Below are 14,046 nucleotides of genomic sequence, written 5' to 3'. Positions count from 1 at the left end.
AAGTATCAATCTGAATTTCTGAATAAATAAACAGTTTTTCCCACAGTTGAATGTTTTCACTCAAATCAACAATCAGATCCCATACGCCTGCTTAAATATGCCTGACTTTGGTCCTTACAAAATGACAAGATTACAGTATGATAAACCAGATGATAGTTTTAAGCGAGACAATGAGGCATTGTTTACAGAGAAGATTGAGAAACTGGTTTAACAAAAGGGTTCCGTGGACATCTATTGTATGTACAAGAAGGAGATTTACTGGAGATTTTGTAATTTCTACAAGGCTCTTTCCAACCAGCTTCATTAAGTTGAAGTAAATCAAATCATGCAGAGATCTGGCTCAGCCAGAGAGACATGCCGGGAAAGATACAAAATGAAGAAGAACAGACGCGAGATGATAAGCTTTAGAATCTTTGGCATTTTTCATAAACATTTTCAAGGTTTTTAAATCTGTATATTCACCCATTTTCCCCCACACACTCGCCTATAAATACATTATACATGTACTCTTTATACACAACTCTGTATATGCATGGGTACACAAGCACACGTGCAAACAAAGAGGCATTTTTGTGGCTTTTTAAACCAGGATAATCTTTCCTCAATCCTTCCATTTGCAGCTACACACAGCTTTGCAAGAGCAAAATACATTCTTTAGCCAATCAAGTATATGAAAATGTGCCTGTCCTTATTCAAAGGCACAGTGGGACTTCAAAAAATAAACTTATGAAAAACTACTGAATCTGGCTAATAACCCAGTGGAAGATAGTCTGCTGTTAGTTTTCCTTCTTCAAATTCCTGGAACAGGCCCATAAAATTGTGCTACGGAACCACACACAACTCTGGATCACCAATCTGTAAGCAAGGTTTTAACCATTTTAACTTTTATTAAATGACTTTCAAAGCCTTTTTGTTTTTTTGTTTTTTTCAAAAAATAATCCTATCTCTCAGGTTTCTGTATTTCTTTGTACTCTCAACTACCTCAGGGAATGCAGGTGGTAATACCTGCCTGGGAATCATAAGCAACAACTCCAGCTCTGCTGCTACCGATGACTTGTGGTGACAAATCACTCCCAAAATGTCCCACAGCAACTAAAGGAGAGAGGGCTGCAGTATCACCAAAATTAAGCATGTTTTACACAAGATTCTGCATTTTAGTTTGCCCAGTCAAACACCCTGACTAATGCTGGTTTTCTGAAATACATAAAGCAAATGCACAACTGCTAAAAGATCAGTAAGCAAGCAAGAAATCACATTTTCCACGAACACAAAATGGGGTCCTTTCTTCTTTCTGTCTTCAAGTTGTTTCCACTTGACTTCACTTTTGGGTCCTCTCCTCGTGAACCACCAGGAAAGAGTGCAAGAAGACATCAGTGGTGGACCAAAGCCTGCACACTATTGCACAACCACTTCTTTGGGCACATGCTCTCCTTCTGCACAAGCACTTGTTTCTTTAAGGCTATAACGTGTTTTTGTTATTTTTTTCCCTCTTGGATCTGTAGTGTTGACCCCTCTGGATTTAGACAGGGAAACAACAGCTATGCTGAAAATATCTGATGAGATGGAATTATAAAAGGCAAGCCAACAGAGTCTTTTCAGGTCACCGAGTTAGCCTTTTCTCTTAATCCTTTCATGGCATAAGGTTTTCATGCATCCATTGCCAGCAATGGATCTCCAATGATTCCAGTATACAAAGAGTTAACCACAGGCTGGGCTTCAAGGAAAAAAAAAAAAAAAGGAGGAAAAAAAAAAAAAAGAGGGAAAAAAAAGGAAAAAGAAAAACCCACAAGTGCTGGATGAAATATTGAGATACTGTTGGAGCTCCTAGCTCTTTCTGCTAATTATGATAAAAAACTTTTTAAAATGTACACTGCTTGAACAGAAGATGGGTATCAAAGACTCGTTAATTCAGAGCTTAAACCTTTCTAGGCACAGTGATTTAACTCAGAAAAGAATAGCTTTCATATCTTAATGTAAATCTGTTGGATATGTTAAAAACTGGTTCAGAGCATCTCCTCACATCAGCTCAGCTGATCTGCTACACTAAGCAGAATTATCTCTTCCTACATAACACAGGGAGTGCTGCCACATCCAGCCTTGTCTCTGCAATCAAAGGGGGGGAAAAAAAAGAAAAATAAAAGGTGTAGTTGCACCATCCTCTCCCATTCTCCTCCCCATCCCACAAACTAATTCACGTTTCACCTTGCTCTTTTTTGGGATTCCGTGCCAAAAAGACAACCCAGAAAAGAAACCCAAGATAGGCGCTTATCAAAAACCACATCTTCCAAGAAAGAGAAAGTCTGTGGCAGTGACTCTAGTGTTGTTCTGAAGCGAGAAGGAGGGGAGGGGAGCTGTGTGTGCACGCCTGTGCAGGGAGGGAGGTGCTGCATTCCCAACCCCGCTGCATCCTATAGCGCGCTCCGCTTCTTCCTGATGGGGCTGGAGCTGTTGGATGGTTTCAATTCAGCGTGCTGCACCTGTAAAAACAAACAGGCATGACGCTTGCACTTAGGTAACTCTAGCTCGCTGCAGCGTGTGTTAATGGCTCCCCCAGGACAAACCGAGGGAAACTAAGGAAGGTTCAAAAGTAATGAATCATTTTCTAAACACAGGAACATGGGGGATTAATTGCAGGAAGGATTTGAGAAGTCATGCATCATTTCTTGAAACAAAAATATTAAAAGCAGATTTTTCTAATGAGATACATGGGGTTCTACCTGATTTCAGCAATCTTTTGGGTTTGTTTTGGTTTGGGAGTTGTTTTTCTTATCTTTCTGGCATTACCCTATTAGTTTAATAAACTTCTCTCAGGAGTCTCAATTCAAGTGGATCCCAACAGACAGCAAGATCACAGTTGTCAAAACCATACACAGACCCTGAGATCCTGAAATACTTAATAATTTCAGAAAAGGGAAGTATTCTCCCAAACAGAACCTGGACAAAGCTACCTCCATCTTTCAAAATAAATTCATACACAATATAATGATTAAAACATATGTGGTAAACTGTGACGGACGGTGTAATCTCCAAATTGTCTGTTGTGGGAGACAAAAGTATTCCCACTGAAATCATAGGGGAAATTTGGCTGAACATGTCATCTTTTTCACTCCTCCTCTGTCTTTTGTCAACATGTGGCTGTAAATGGGTACTGTACAGACAGGGGTAATTTCTAACTCACTGCAGCACCCCAGTGAAATGCTGATGCACTGATAGCCCATAAAACAAAGCAGACAGAGGGGCTTTGGAGCTTCCATGGATGACTTGTCCCTAAAGTGTGTGTCTGTCACTATTTTCAGCACTAGTGGAAAACTCCAAGGTCTGTCCCATCCAAGGAACTTTTATCATTCCTCCCATAGAAAATGGTGATCATTTTCCTTGGAGAGCTCAAAGGATCCCAGTATGATAGAAAACACTCAAGGAAATGTGGTAAGTGTAAATGTTAAATAAAGCATAAATAGAAAAGCAGCTTATCTTTAAACATAAACACTTAAAGGGCATATGCAAACCATCACTGCAAATCCAGTGGCCTCTACAAAAGCAATGACAACAAATAAAACTACACTGAAGCTTAATGGCTCTATGAATGTTCCTGCTTAGCCTTTTTCTTTCCACCAGTCCATGGTGACATCTTCCCAGTTATTAGTGCTGCCATCAACCAGTCTGGTGGCCTCTGGAGATAAATGTCACCAGAAGCTTTTTCCGGCCCTGCTCTACCAGATGCCTCAACACTCCATGCAAGTAATTCTGTTTCTGTCTCCAACAGCATAAAGTCACTACAGGTGAGACTGTGATTCCCTCATTCCCAGTGAGCAGCACCTCACAGAGAAAGTGCCACGATTCACAGAGAAAGGTACAATGTCAGAGGGATCCTGGGCATCAGGATCAGGGCCCGGGGACACAGATTCCAGCTAGTTAAAACAAAAGAAAGAATCCTTTATATTGTGCGGCTTCATTACCCAGCAAGACTATTTTTCCTCCTCTAAGAGAAATAAACAGTTCTTGACATTCAAAAGGATTTACAGTTCAAATAATTTCCAGGAAGATAGGCGAGATTGCTGAAGACAATGTTGTTGTTTCAAAGAAATGGGAGAAGACACAAGACTTGACTGCAACTGAGGGAGGACAGATTCTGGTTAGATTAAAACTTATAATTCCATAATGGTAGAAGATTGATCTGATCAACTGTAGAGTATTTTAAACACATTTCAGGGTTGTCTTTATAAAGAAAAAGATGAGCAGGGCATTGTCCAAAGGAGGCCTGGAGCTCAAGCACAATGTCACAGAAATAATTCCCCCGCATTCCTCCCCCTATCTTGAGAAAAAGGAGAATTCAGCAAATCCTTTTGGATGGTTATCTCTATCAAAGAGACTATTTTTCTCCTCCCTCTGTACAAATACTGGAGCAGAAAGGTGACGAAAACCATAGCTCAGTAACCATGCTGAGTGATTTTCCAGATCATTTTTAAGTAGGTCTTTTCAGGATAATTTTTCTGCAATCATTTTATCCTTCTGACAAAGGATTTTGGCTCCCCTCTCTTCTAACACTCTCTCCCCCTTCCTTTGTGGATTTTCCCCAGATTCCTTATCGCCGTTATTCAAAAGTCTTTGGCATTGTATTCCCAAACGGAGCACCCAGCCGCTCTCAGTGTCACTCCTTGCCTCTGTAGGCTCTGGCCATTCATTACTTACCTTTTGAACATCAGATGGTACCCTGGAGAGGAAATCTAGTAGCTCATTATTGTCGATGGCATAGGGATTTCTAAGCTTCTTAGTAAATTTATTTATGCCTAGGATAAAAAAAAAAAAAAAATTAGGCAAACAAAATAATACGACCTTTTTCTACTCCCTCCTTCTAAATTTGTTCTGGCAAGGTGAAAAAGGAAAAGGGAATTCGCAAGTAAAAATTAGTGTGAAAACAGTGCCTCAGACTTAAAGCCACACACATGCTCCCTGTCACATGGAATCACTCACAAGTGCTTCCTGGAAGTAGAGGACATTATTGATTAAGGTATTTCTCTACCTTCAGGATCATGTGCTGCCAACAATGTGGTGAAAAGCAACTGCAGCATGAATTCATTCTGGGGGATACTATAGGGAGAATACACACATTGAAAACCAAGTGTGCTGTTAAATCTGCTACCCTACATGACAAACCAGAAGGCTCTGAAAATAATTAGGAAAAAGGCTTTTGTTCCTTCCATCTCTTCAGAAAATGAAAGCTGCCCTTCCCCATTCCTCATGACTTATCCCCTTTTTGCAGAGCCACATTTGCCAAACTGCCCATATTACGATGCTGTGGGACACTGTAAAACCTTATCAAAAGGTTTACTTTAGTTTGATCTTTGTGTGAATAATTAGGCTTATTAACTGCAGCAATAGCAGTCCATCTCCATGGACTTAGTTAAGCTTCAGCAGGCAGAGGTGGTCCCTAGTGTGGACAGAAGATCCATGGGAGTGTAATGTTTATATTATTGTGAAGTTCAGAAGGTCTTCTCTTGCCTCTCAAGGTCTTCTAGGTGTAGAAAATAAGCTAACCCATTTTAAAGAACAGCAAAAAATTCAAATGTTGGTTGCCTCTGAGGATCATAATACAGCATTCAATTCCATCATGCCCCTGTCCAAAATCTCACAGTGCTTTCCCTGAAAGTGATTTCAAACACGATAGCTGCTCAAGCCTTCTCCTCTCCCTGAAATTTACCTGGTTCACATCTGAGATTCAGCTTTTCAGCCGTATACTTGTAGCAAAATGACAACACAATTTTCTGTGTACCTGATTTTTAAAAAACAGAAAATACCATAAGGTCTTTTGAGGCCTTGCCACAGGGTAGTTGTTTAACATGTATCATATTTGAAGGCCCTGTCACTCTAGATGATGTTGAATGGATGTATAGTTTTCATGTACTCACTATGTCTTCCATACAAGAACAACAATATTTTGTTACTGAACTTTTTACTCCCAGCAGTTTCTTCCCTTCCTTTTGCCCTTTCTTTTGTTTGATTTAATCCTTTATTTCTTTGTTGCTGTTGCCCAAGAATGGCTATTTTTTTAATGCCACCTTCTCATTCCCTCCCTTTTCTACATCCAAGACAGCAGCTGATGGCTCAGCCCCAGGGGTGACAGGGGATCCCTACAACTCAGAGCCACATCAGGGCTGAGCTCCTGCAGGTCAGCAAGGATTTATCTCCACATCCTTCTACCTGAAGGCTGAGATAAAAGTTAACACCCTAAATAAGACAGGAGGCTATTTGGAGATGGAGAAAGTCTTCAGCAGATGGAATCATAGAATGGTTTGGGTTGGAAAATGTCCTAAAGACCTCAATCCAACCTCCTGCCACAGGCAGGTCACCTTCCACTATCCCAGGTTGCTCCAAGCACTGTCCAACCTGGCCTTGGAGACCTCCAGGGATGGGGCAGCCACAGATTCTCTGGGAACCCTGTGCCAGAGCCTCACCACCCTCACAGGGAAGAATCACACCTGATCTAAACCTGTCCTCTTTCTGTTTAATGCCATTACCCTTAGTCCCATGCCCTTGAATGCCATCTCCTTCTGTGAAAGATGATTGCACATTTCTTCATAACACCCCCAGGAAGGTTTTACTTTTGAAAAGCTTCTCCTTTAGTTCATTATGTATCTTCACACAAACACTTTCTGACTCATGACAAAAGGAGATGCTCAGTGTGTCCCACTGGGCACAGCCTGTCCTGACTGCCAGGATACTCAGACCCAAAAGGCTCCCAGGTTCCAAATCTACATGGTCCAGCACTGCAAACAAATCTTGTCCACTTCCTACCGTTTCCCAGCTGGAGGGCTCCAGCACCAGGAAACTAATTACTTTCCTGCAGAAGAATAATAACATTGAAAGTAGCTTATCTATGCTAATGCTCTTCTTGTGGTGCTGTTGGAAACTTATAAAGAACCTTAAGAAAAGCAAATTATCGGATAACCCAGGGGGGAGAAATGGTAATTTTAAGAAGTTCATAGCATCTTTATTCACCTCTAAGCAACAGCACTTGTTTGTCTGTGTAACAGGTCATTTAAAGCTTGTTTGATTTCACTCTGTAGACATATATTGTATTTATCTCATACAAATGAGACACAGTGGAGTACTTACCCCAGATTAAAACAATGTACCTCAGTGGTATAAAATACAAAATAACTGTTGCTGCTGCCAGAACCAAGCAGGCCAAGACAGAGAGGAAAGGCACCGTCCAGTTGAACGTGCTGTAAGAAAAAAAACAAAATCCCTCTCAACATTTCTGTTGGACACTGTTTTTGCTCTGCTACCCAATAATAATTTAATGACCTCTTTGCAGTGCTCAGATATGCTGTAAATTGCAGACCCTTTGGAAGATGGATAAGCACATTCCTACATCTGGATGTTATAATGGATTAAGGGAGATATCTGAGAGACAGATATCATGATAAGGAAAGAGAAAGAGGAGCCTGGGGAGCTCAATGAAGTTGTTAGGTGTGTAAGTGAGTTGTTTTTGTTTCTTCTTCTATGTGTTGCACTTGTTACACATCTCTGCTCTCCAGTCAGCTCTCCATTATTCATGAGCAGATTATCTGATCTGGAGACTGGGCTGAGCCTGCTCCACTGGCCCACAGTGCAGATCACACAAGATGTGTGTCCAGTGCACGACCCAGGTGTGGCAGGTAGCCAAAGTCACCCCCAACAAATAACTTGCATTGGATTAATTCTGATGCCAAACTGTGAAAGAGCAGTTTGGGTAATTTCTATGTATAACATTGGGGTCGTAATATTCTATATAAATCTGTCTACATACATATACATGTTCTCCTATATCTTTACATTTTCAGCAATTCTTTACTACACTGAGTATAGGAGGCTGGCTTGGATAAGCTGTAATAAGTCAGCAGCACCCCAAGCTTCTGCATTCCAACAATCTGCATCAGATTTTTCCCAAGAGGAGCACTCTGGAAAGGCTCGGTTACCACAGCATTTCAGACTTTGGCCACATTGTAGAGAAAAAGGATTTTATTTCACTCAGACCTCTCATCTGCAAGTCAATAATGGACTGAAGGTGAGAAGCCACTGCTAACACATCTTGGAAATTACTTTGTCCCCCTGTGCCCTTGTAAGACATAACCCTATGCCCTACACCAAATGTTGAGATACCTGGACTACAAGGATGCCTGTTAGTCCACAGGTGGATTTATGGATCTGGGCATCTCTGCTTCACACAATCTGCCTGCTAACTTCATCATATCACGATGATGGGAGTAGGAAGAAGAGAGAATGAATCTGGACCACTTATCAGGCTATAAAATAAGACAAACTTCCCTTGACAGATAAAATTAATAGGACGCTTCAAGAATTACATTTAAGCTTCAACAGACATATTAAATATTAAGTAAAAATAGGTGGGAGAGGACCCATCATTATCAATCAATGTAGCTTAAGCTAAAGCAAAAAAAATAGCAAAACAGCTCAATTGAGTTAAACTATGAAAACTCCGTATGATTGTGTAACTGGAGTGACAGACGGAAACTGTAGCACAATTCAGTCTGTCACTTACAAAAAAAACTTTGATAGCAATTTTTAATGGCACATCACTGCCGAGCTACAACAGAATTCTTCTGAAATTACATCGGGCGTCCACATTAATACCCAACGTGTTCTTTAAGACCATTGTTACCAAAATGAATACAAGAATTAACAGTGTTTAAGTGCTTTGAGTCTTCCTGCCATGCAGCTGGGCAGAACAGTGCCCTGTTCATAGACTGGAATATATCTTTGGGCCACTTCCACCCCAGCTGGGGTGTCCAGCATGGCACCACAGCACATGGGGTTGCTGTATTTTTAGCTTGAACCCAGCTCCTCATTAAAGTGAGGCTCGGTCACAAACCATCACTTTGTGTTCAAAACAGACAACAATATGGATCAATTAAGCTCCAATAAAGACTGAGTTATAAAAGGTTTGTGTGTGTTTGTGTGTGGGATTTTTTTTTTTTTTTAGGCTTTTCACCTCCCTCCTTTGTAAGGTCAGGAATACCCTCTGTGCCTCCCCCCTTGACATGAGACCCTGAAAAACCCCTTTGGGCTTACTCGTGGCACCAACAGGAAGCAGACAGCTCAAAATGGTAAAGACAGAAGATCAATGTGTGGGTCAAGGACACAAGTGACTGGCAACACCCATAGCCAGGTCAGGATGGGGAGGGCATGGGAAAGGCTACACTGACCATCAGTACCCACTTTCTGTGATGGGACTGAAAAGAAATGCCTGATGCCTCTGTGCCCACATCTTCGAGCAGTATCTGTGGCATCCATGACTCCCCACCCCATCACAAACAAGCAGGACCAGAAAATCAGGCAAACATGAAAGCTACATCAGTAAAGAACACTGCTTCTCCCCTTCTCTGTGCTCTCCACATCAGTAAAGAACCTCTTCTCTATGGTGTACAAAGGTTTTTTGGAACAAAGGACTGTAAGAGAAGAAGCAGTGGTGGCACTGGCCAGCTTATCCTGCCACATTTTTGGAGCGAGACAATTACTCCACCTTGATCCTCCTGGTTCTGCTCCTGTTCAAATCATGGTTAAGCAAGAAAAAATTATTACTTACTTTTTAATCCTCTCTCCAAATGATGCTATTTCTTCCAGGATGCTTTGAACAGCTATGATGATCTCTTGAACCATGTGGATTCTCTCAATTAGCCCCTTTTTCTCAGATTCCTAATCAAAAGAAACCAGAAAACCGTATCTTTTAATAATTTGCTACGGTTTCACAGACATACGGTGAAACTAAGGTTTCCAGCACTGCTGATCCACCCATGACCTCAAGTATTTCACTGAAGGAAGGACAGAACAAATACCCTGGGTTTATCACATAGAACTAACATTATTTGTACAGAACCCTGTTTTCTTCCTTTTCCTCAACACATGGGCAGAGGTTTCTTCATCTTCTAACACAATTTGACTGCAGGATCTCAACCAGGATTTCACACAATTGGATGCCAAAGCACAAGAGGTGCTGAGCACTCCTGGTGTGGAGTGCTGGCTGCTCCGTGCTCCTCAAGAACAAAAATATTCTTGTGCAGAATTTCTAAATACCACTTTTCTGAGCTTTGAAGGCTTCCCACAGCCATGCTGGTTTGTGTATATAAATTAGCAGCAAGATAGTGAATGCAATATTTTTGAGCATTCTGCATACAAAGATTTATTCATTTACTGGGTGGGGGGGGAAAGGATCAAAAGAAAAAAAATGTCATTTTCCCTTTACAGCGGCCATCTAAACTTCATTTCTTACTGCTTATTTTAGGCAACAACACTACAGGACATCACTACACATGTGCAGAAATAAAGAGGAAGATCAGAATGAATTAAAAATCAAAATTACTTAAATCAGGCTTGAAAACCAGTATACAATTATCAGCATTCAGCATTTCTTTGCCAGCAATCTAACACACATACAGGCATGCAAATTGGCATGGCTGCAGATATTCTAGCAAGAAATCAGCAAAACATTCACTTATTACAAAGTGTAGAGCCCTGGACACTGATTTTGCATCACATTTAGACACTTAAAAATCAGTCCAATTTAGGAAAAAAAAATAAAACAACAAAAGACAAACCAACAAAACATTTTAAGCTGTGTTTTAACCAATCTGTTCCCAGAGAGGGGAGATGATGGTAAAGAGCATTTTGTATCCTTGTTCTCTGCGGCCCACACCAGTCAATGTAGAGGAAAGGGTGGGTGGGAATGAGGCAGGGCCAGAGGCTTTTGCATCAACACTGCTGCAATTCTGCCTCTGTGTTGTCATCCACATTGTTCCTCCATGCAGGACAGGGTCAGAGGCTATTTAACATCACAGAGGGCCACAGAGGTGAGGGCTCTTGTTCCCACGTTTTGGCACTACCATGCTGGGAGAGGGTCTGTATGGGGCCGAGACAGGGTACCACTCTAGAGAGGGTGCTGGAATAACCTGTGACCCATCCTTGGGTGCTAAGAGGCAGGCAAGGGAATGCAGCCCTTATACCACTTTGAATTACTTACTGCCCATTTCTCTCCCCAGCAATTTCTGAGTTTAAAAACCCAGCCAAAACCACCATGGAGTTATCAAGCTCCAGACATTTGAATATTTGCCTTTAGGTTGCACGTCAGTGCACAATGAATAGAAGCAGCATTTTAAATAATCACACATTTGGGTGTGAAAATGAGTATTTTTACATTAATAAAACAACCAACAAAAATGAAACCCTTGGGGTGTGAAATAACCCCAGAACAAAATAAATAAATAAATAGTCAGTTTATGTGAAAATAGCACCAAAAAGTCATTTTCACACAGCTCCAGTTATAACCTCGTTAGGCTCAAATGTAAATGACACATTGAAATTATATTTAACTATTTCTTCACTGGAATGGTACAATGGTCCTTTAGCCATAGTTGGCTTTTTTCTACCAAAATTGGAAGCAGAAGCTGGGGAGCAGCTCACGGAAAACCAGACAGTGGGAATTTCACTCTGTCCAAATTCAGGCAGACCACTTAAATGAAGTGATATTGCAGGGCAAGCCTACTCTTGCTGCCCAGAGCTGCAAGGCAGATCATCTGCCAGCTCTGTCTGCATCATGCTGACTTCATTTACACATCCCTCATGGAGCTCAGAGATGTGGTGATAATGCAGTTTAACCAACACAACACAAAACAACACAACTCCTGCTGCAGCCACAAAACAGAGTCAGAAAATAAACCAGAAACTGCCAGTCCCTAAGTTATGACAACTGCATGTCCATGCTCACCACACTAAAATCGCCCCTGGACAACAGTGCTTTCAATTTCTGATGCAAAATACGGCCAACCAATGTAAGGGCAGAGAACAACTGGGATTAGAAAACCTTGCAAATAAAATCAGTTGTTCAAGAGAAATATAGGCTGCAACTGTGTGTATGCACAGTGTGCATAATCATGTGAAAATCCTGGGAATCTGTCAGCATCGTTTCTTTGTCATTGTTGTTTTGTTCTGGAAACCTGCAGTCTAAACACATGGAGAGGATTATTAGGTCACTAGTTAAGCAACAGAGAAGCAGACAAATGAAGTACAAGAAACGGGATTTTCCAAATTATTTAGGCTCTGGAGCGTTGTTTATGCTTTGTGAAGCCAGCACCTCACAAAAAAACCACTGTGAGAAGCACTAAGAGTCCATCAGGATGACAGTCACTGGACCCTATTTATTAGTAAATAGGTAACTGTCATAGAGAAAGCTATATTTGAACACTACCATGTTAGTGGAAAATGTAAAAAAAGAATCCAAATACATCTTCCACTAAACACACTTCCTCATCCATGCAAGGTGCCAGCAACCACCCAGACAATTCTTCTCCATCCTCTTCAGGTATCATTCCTTTCTGATTTCTTTTGGACTCAATGTATTATACTGCTTGAAAACTGGATTTGGACACCAACAGTTTAAGATTGCAGCTCAGAAGCTTCTGCATTAATTGAAAATGAAATATCCTGCCTGTTTCTGGCATTATTTCCCTAAAACCAGTCGTGATAGCTTCCATTAATTCAAGGCCTGTTTCTCCTTTATTTCTTAGCTGATTACAGCACTGTGGGTGGACCAAAACTAGTCCTCAGCCCCTGGGAAAGAATTAACTCCATCAAAATGAATTTACAACTGAGAATTTATTATATAATCAGTGTGTTACTTCAACTCTGCCTTGCATATCCTGATTTAAGAACCCTTCATTTCTACATTAATTGCCTGAACAAAACCACAAAAGGGGGTTTACAAAAGATTAAGAATGTCAGGGGAGGTAAAAAAAAAAAAAAAAAAAAAAAAAAAACCTAACACCAACCAAGATCCAGCAATTTCAGAAATTAAGTCTTTTTTCTGCAGCTAACATACATCAATTTGAACTCAGAAATGAAGACACCAACTCTCTGCTGTACCAGAAGGTGCTCCTAGCTTTTTCTATTTCTGAAATATTGAACAGTAAAACAGGACATATAAACACACTTGAAGAGTTACCACAGCTCTGGCATCTCCCTTCCTTGGAAGGAACTTATGCTGCTCTGAGACATTTAGGGTCAGTTACAAAAGAAACCTTCACACAGCCACAGCATGGAGGGGCTCCCAGTGCTGGAGACTTTAAAAGGGTGGGAATTTGGGGCAGGCCAGGACAGGATGTCCCCAGCACTCACACAGCAATTCACAACGGGTGAGCTACAACAGTCAGAGCTGGTCTTGCAAGGGAAAATCCTAAGAGTTATGGGGGAAGACACTGAAGGCAAAATTCTTCAATCGTCTGCACTGGAACAAAGGCCAAATGCCACCCGTTAGTGCTTCTTCTCTAGCCAAGCATCCATTACTAAATTCAAAGCTTGGATGGTGGAGATCCCCTAACTTCTTTTGATCATTTGTTTCAATGATTAATAGCTTTCATCTTTACAGAAAGCTGTTTCCTATTTTTTAAATCTATCCTTCAAATATTTTTCCTCTGGATACATCCAAACCAGCAAGTGACGCTCCAAATGCACAGACAATTTTTGCTGTTGTTCTCTAAGTGTATTTCTGATGCATACTGCAAATATCATATGCACACAACGAAAAGTTAGGCTTGAAGCCATGGGTAAGTTCTACATAATACTTGCTCACTTGGATTTCATAGAAAACACTTGCAGAGAAAAATCTTGCATGCAACTTTCAAACAAGTGGTATTCATCAGCAGATTTCTGGTGTGCCAAGGGAAACTCAATATATAAAGCTGAGGAATACTTGGGGGCAAAGATGTGGAAAAGGGGAGGAGAAAACATAAATATGGATTAATACAAAAGGAGGAAGAAAACAGGATACAGGCAGCTCAGTCAGGAATGAAAATCCTGAATTTCTTCAGGGATTGGAAGAAATAGTCTGCCTAGCCTTGGGCTGGCCTAACTTTCAGGATTAGCTTTCTTACAGTAGCTGTCTCATTATGCTACTGCTGCTACAAGCACATTAGGAGAGTGTTTTACCAGGATTTATCTAATGAACCAGTTATTAATTCTTCAGTGTATTAGCTACAAACAAGATTGATGGAAAGG

General features: G+C 40.9%; 1 protein-coding gene across 1 annotated transcript in view; it reads right to left on the bottom strand.

The window, feature by feature from the left end:
* Nucleotides 1-1,237: 1,237 nt before the first annotated feature.
* MCTP2 (multiple C2 and transmembrane domain containing 2) overlaps nt 1,238-14,046 on the bottom strand; it is a 98,963-nt gene continuing 86,154 nt past the window's right edge. The window contains exons 18-21 of the mRNA XM_062501150.1: nt 9,587-9,696; nt 7,114-7,223; nt 4,690-4,787; nt 1,238-2,477 (exon numbers count right to left, since the gene is read on the bottom strand). Coding sequence (XP_062357134.1) covers nt 2,409-2,477; nt 4,690-4,787; nt 7,114-7,223; nt 9,587-9,696 — 387 coding nt within the window. The 3' untranslated portion in view covers nt 1,238-2,408. The remainder of the gene's footprint in view (nt 2,478-4,689; nt 4,788-7,113; nt 7,224-9,586; nt 9,697-14,046) is intronic.

Source organism: Cinclus cinclus, chromosome 13, assembly GCF_963662255.1.
Source record: "Cinclus cinclus chromosome 13, bCinCin1.1, whole genome shotgun sequence".
Lineage (NCBI taxonomy): Eukaryota > Metazoa > Chordata > Aves > Passeriformes > Cinclidae > Cinclus > Cinclus cinclus.
This window is presented reverse-complemented; position numbering and strand designations above follow the sequence as displayed.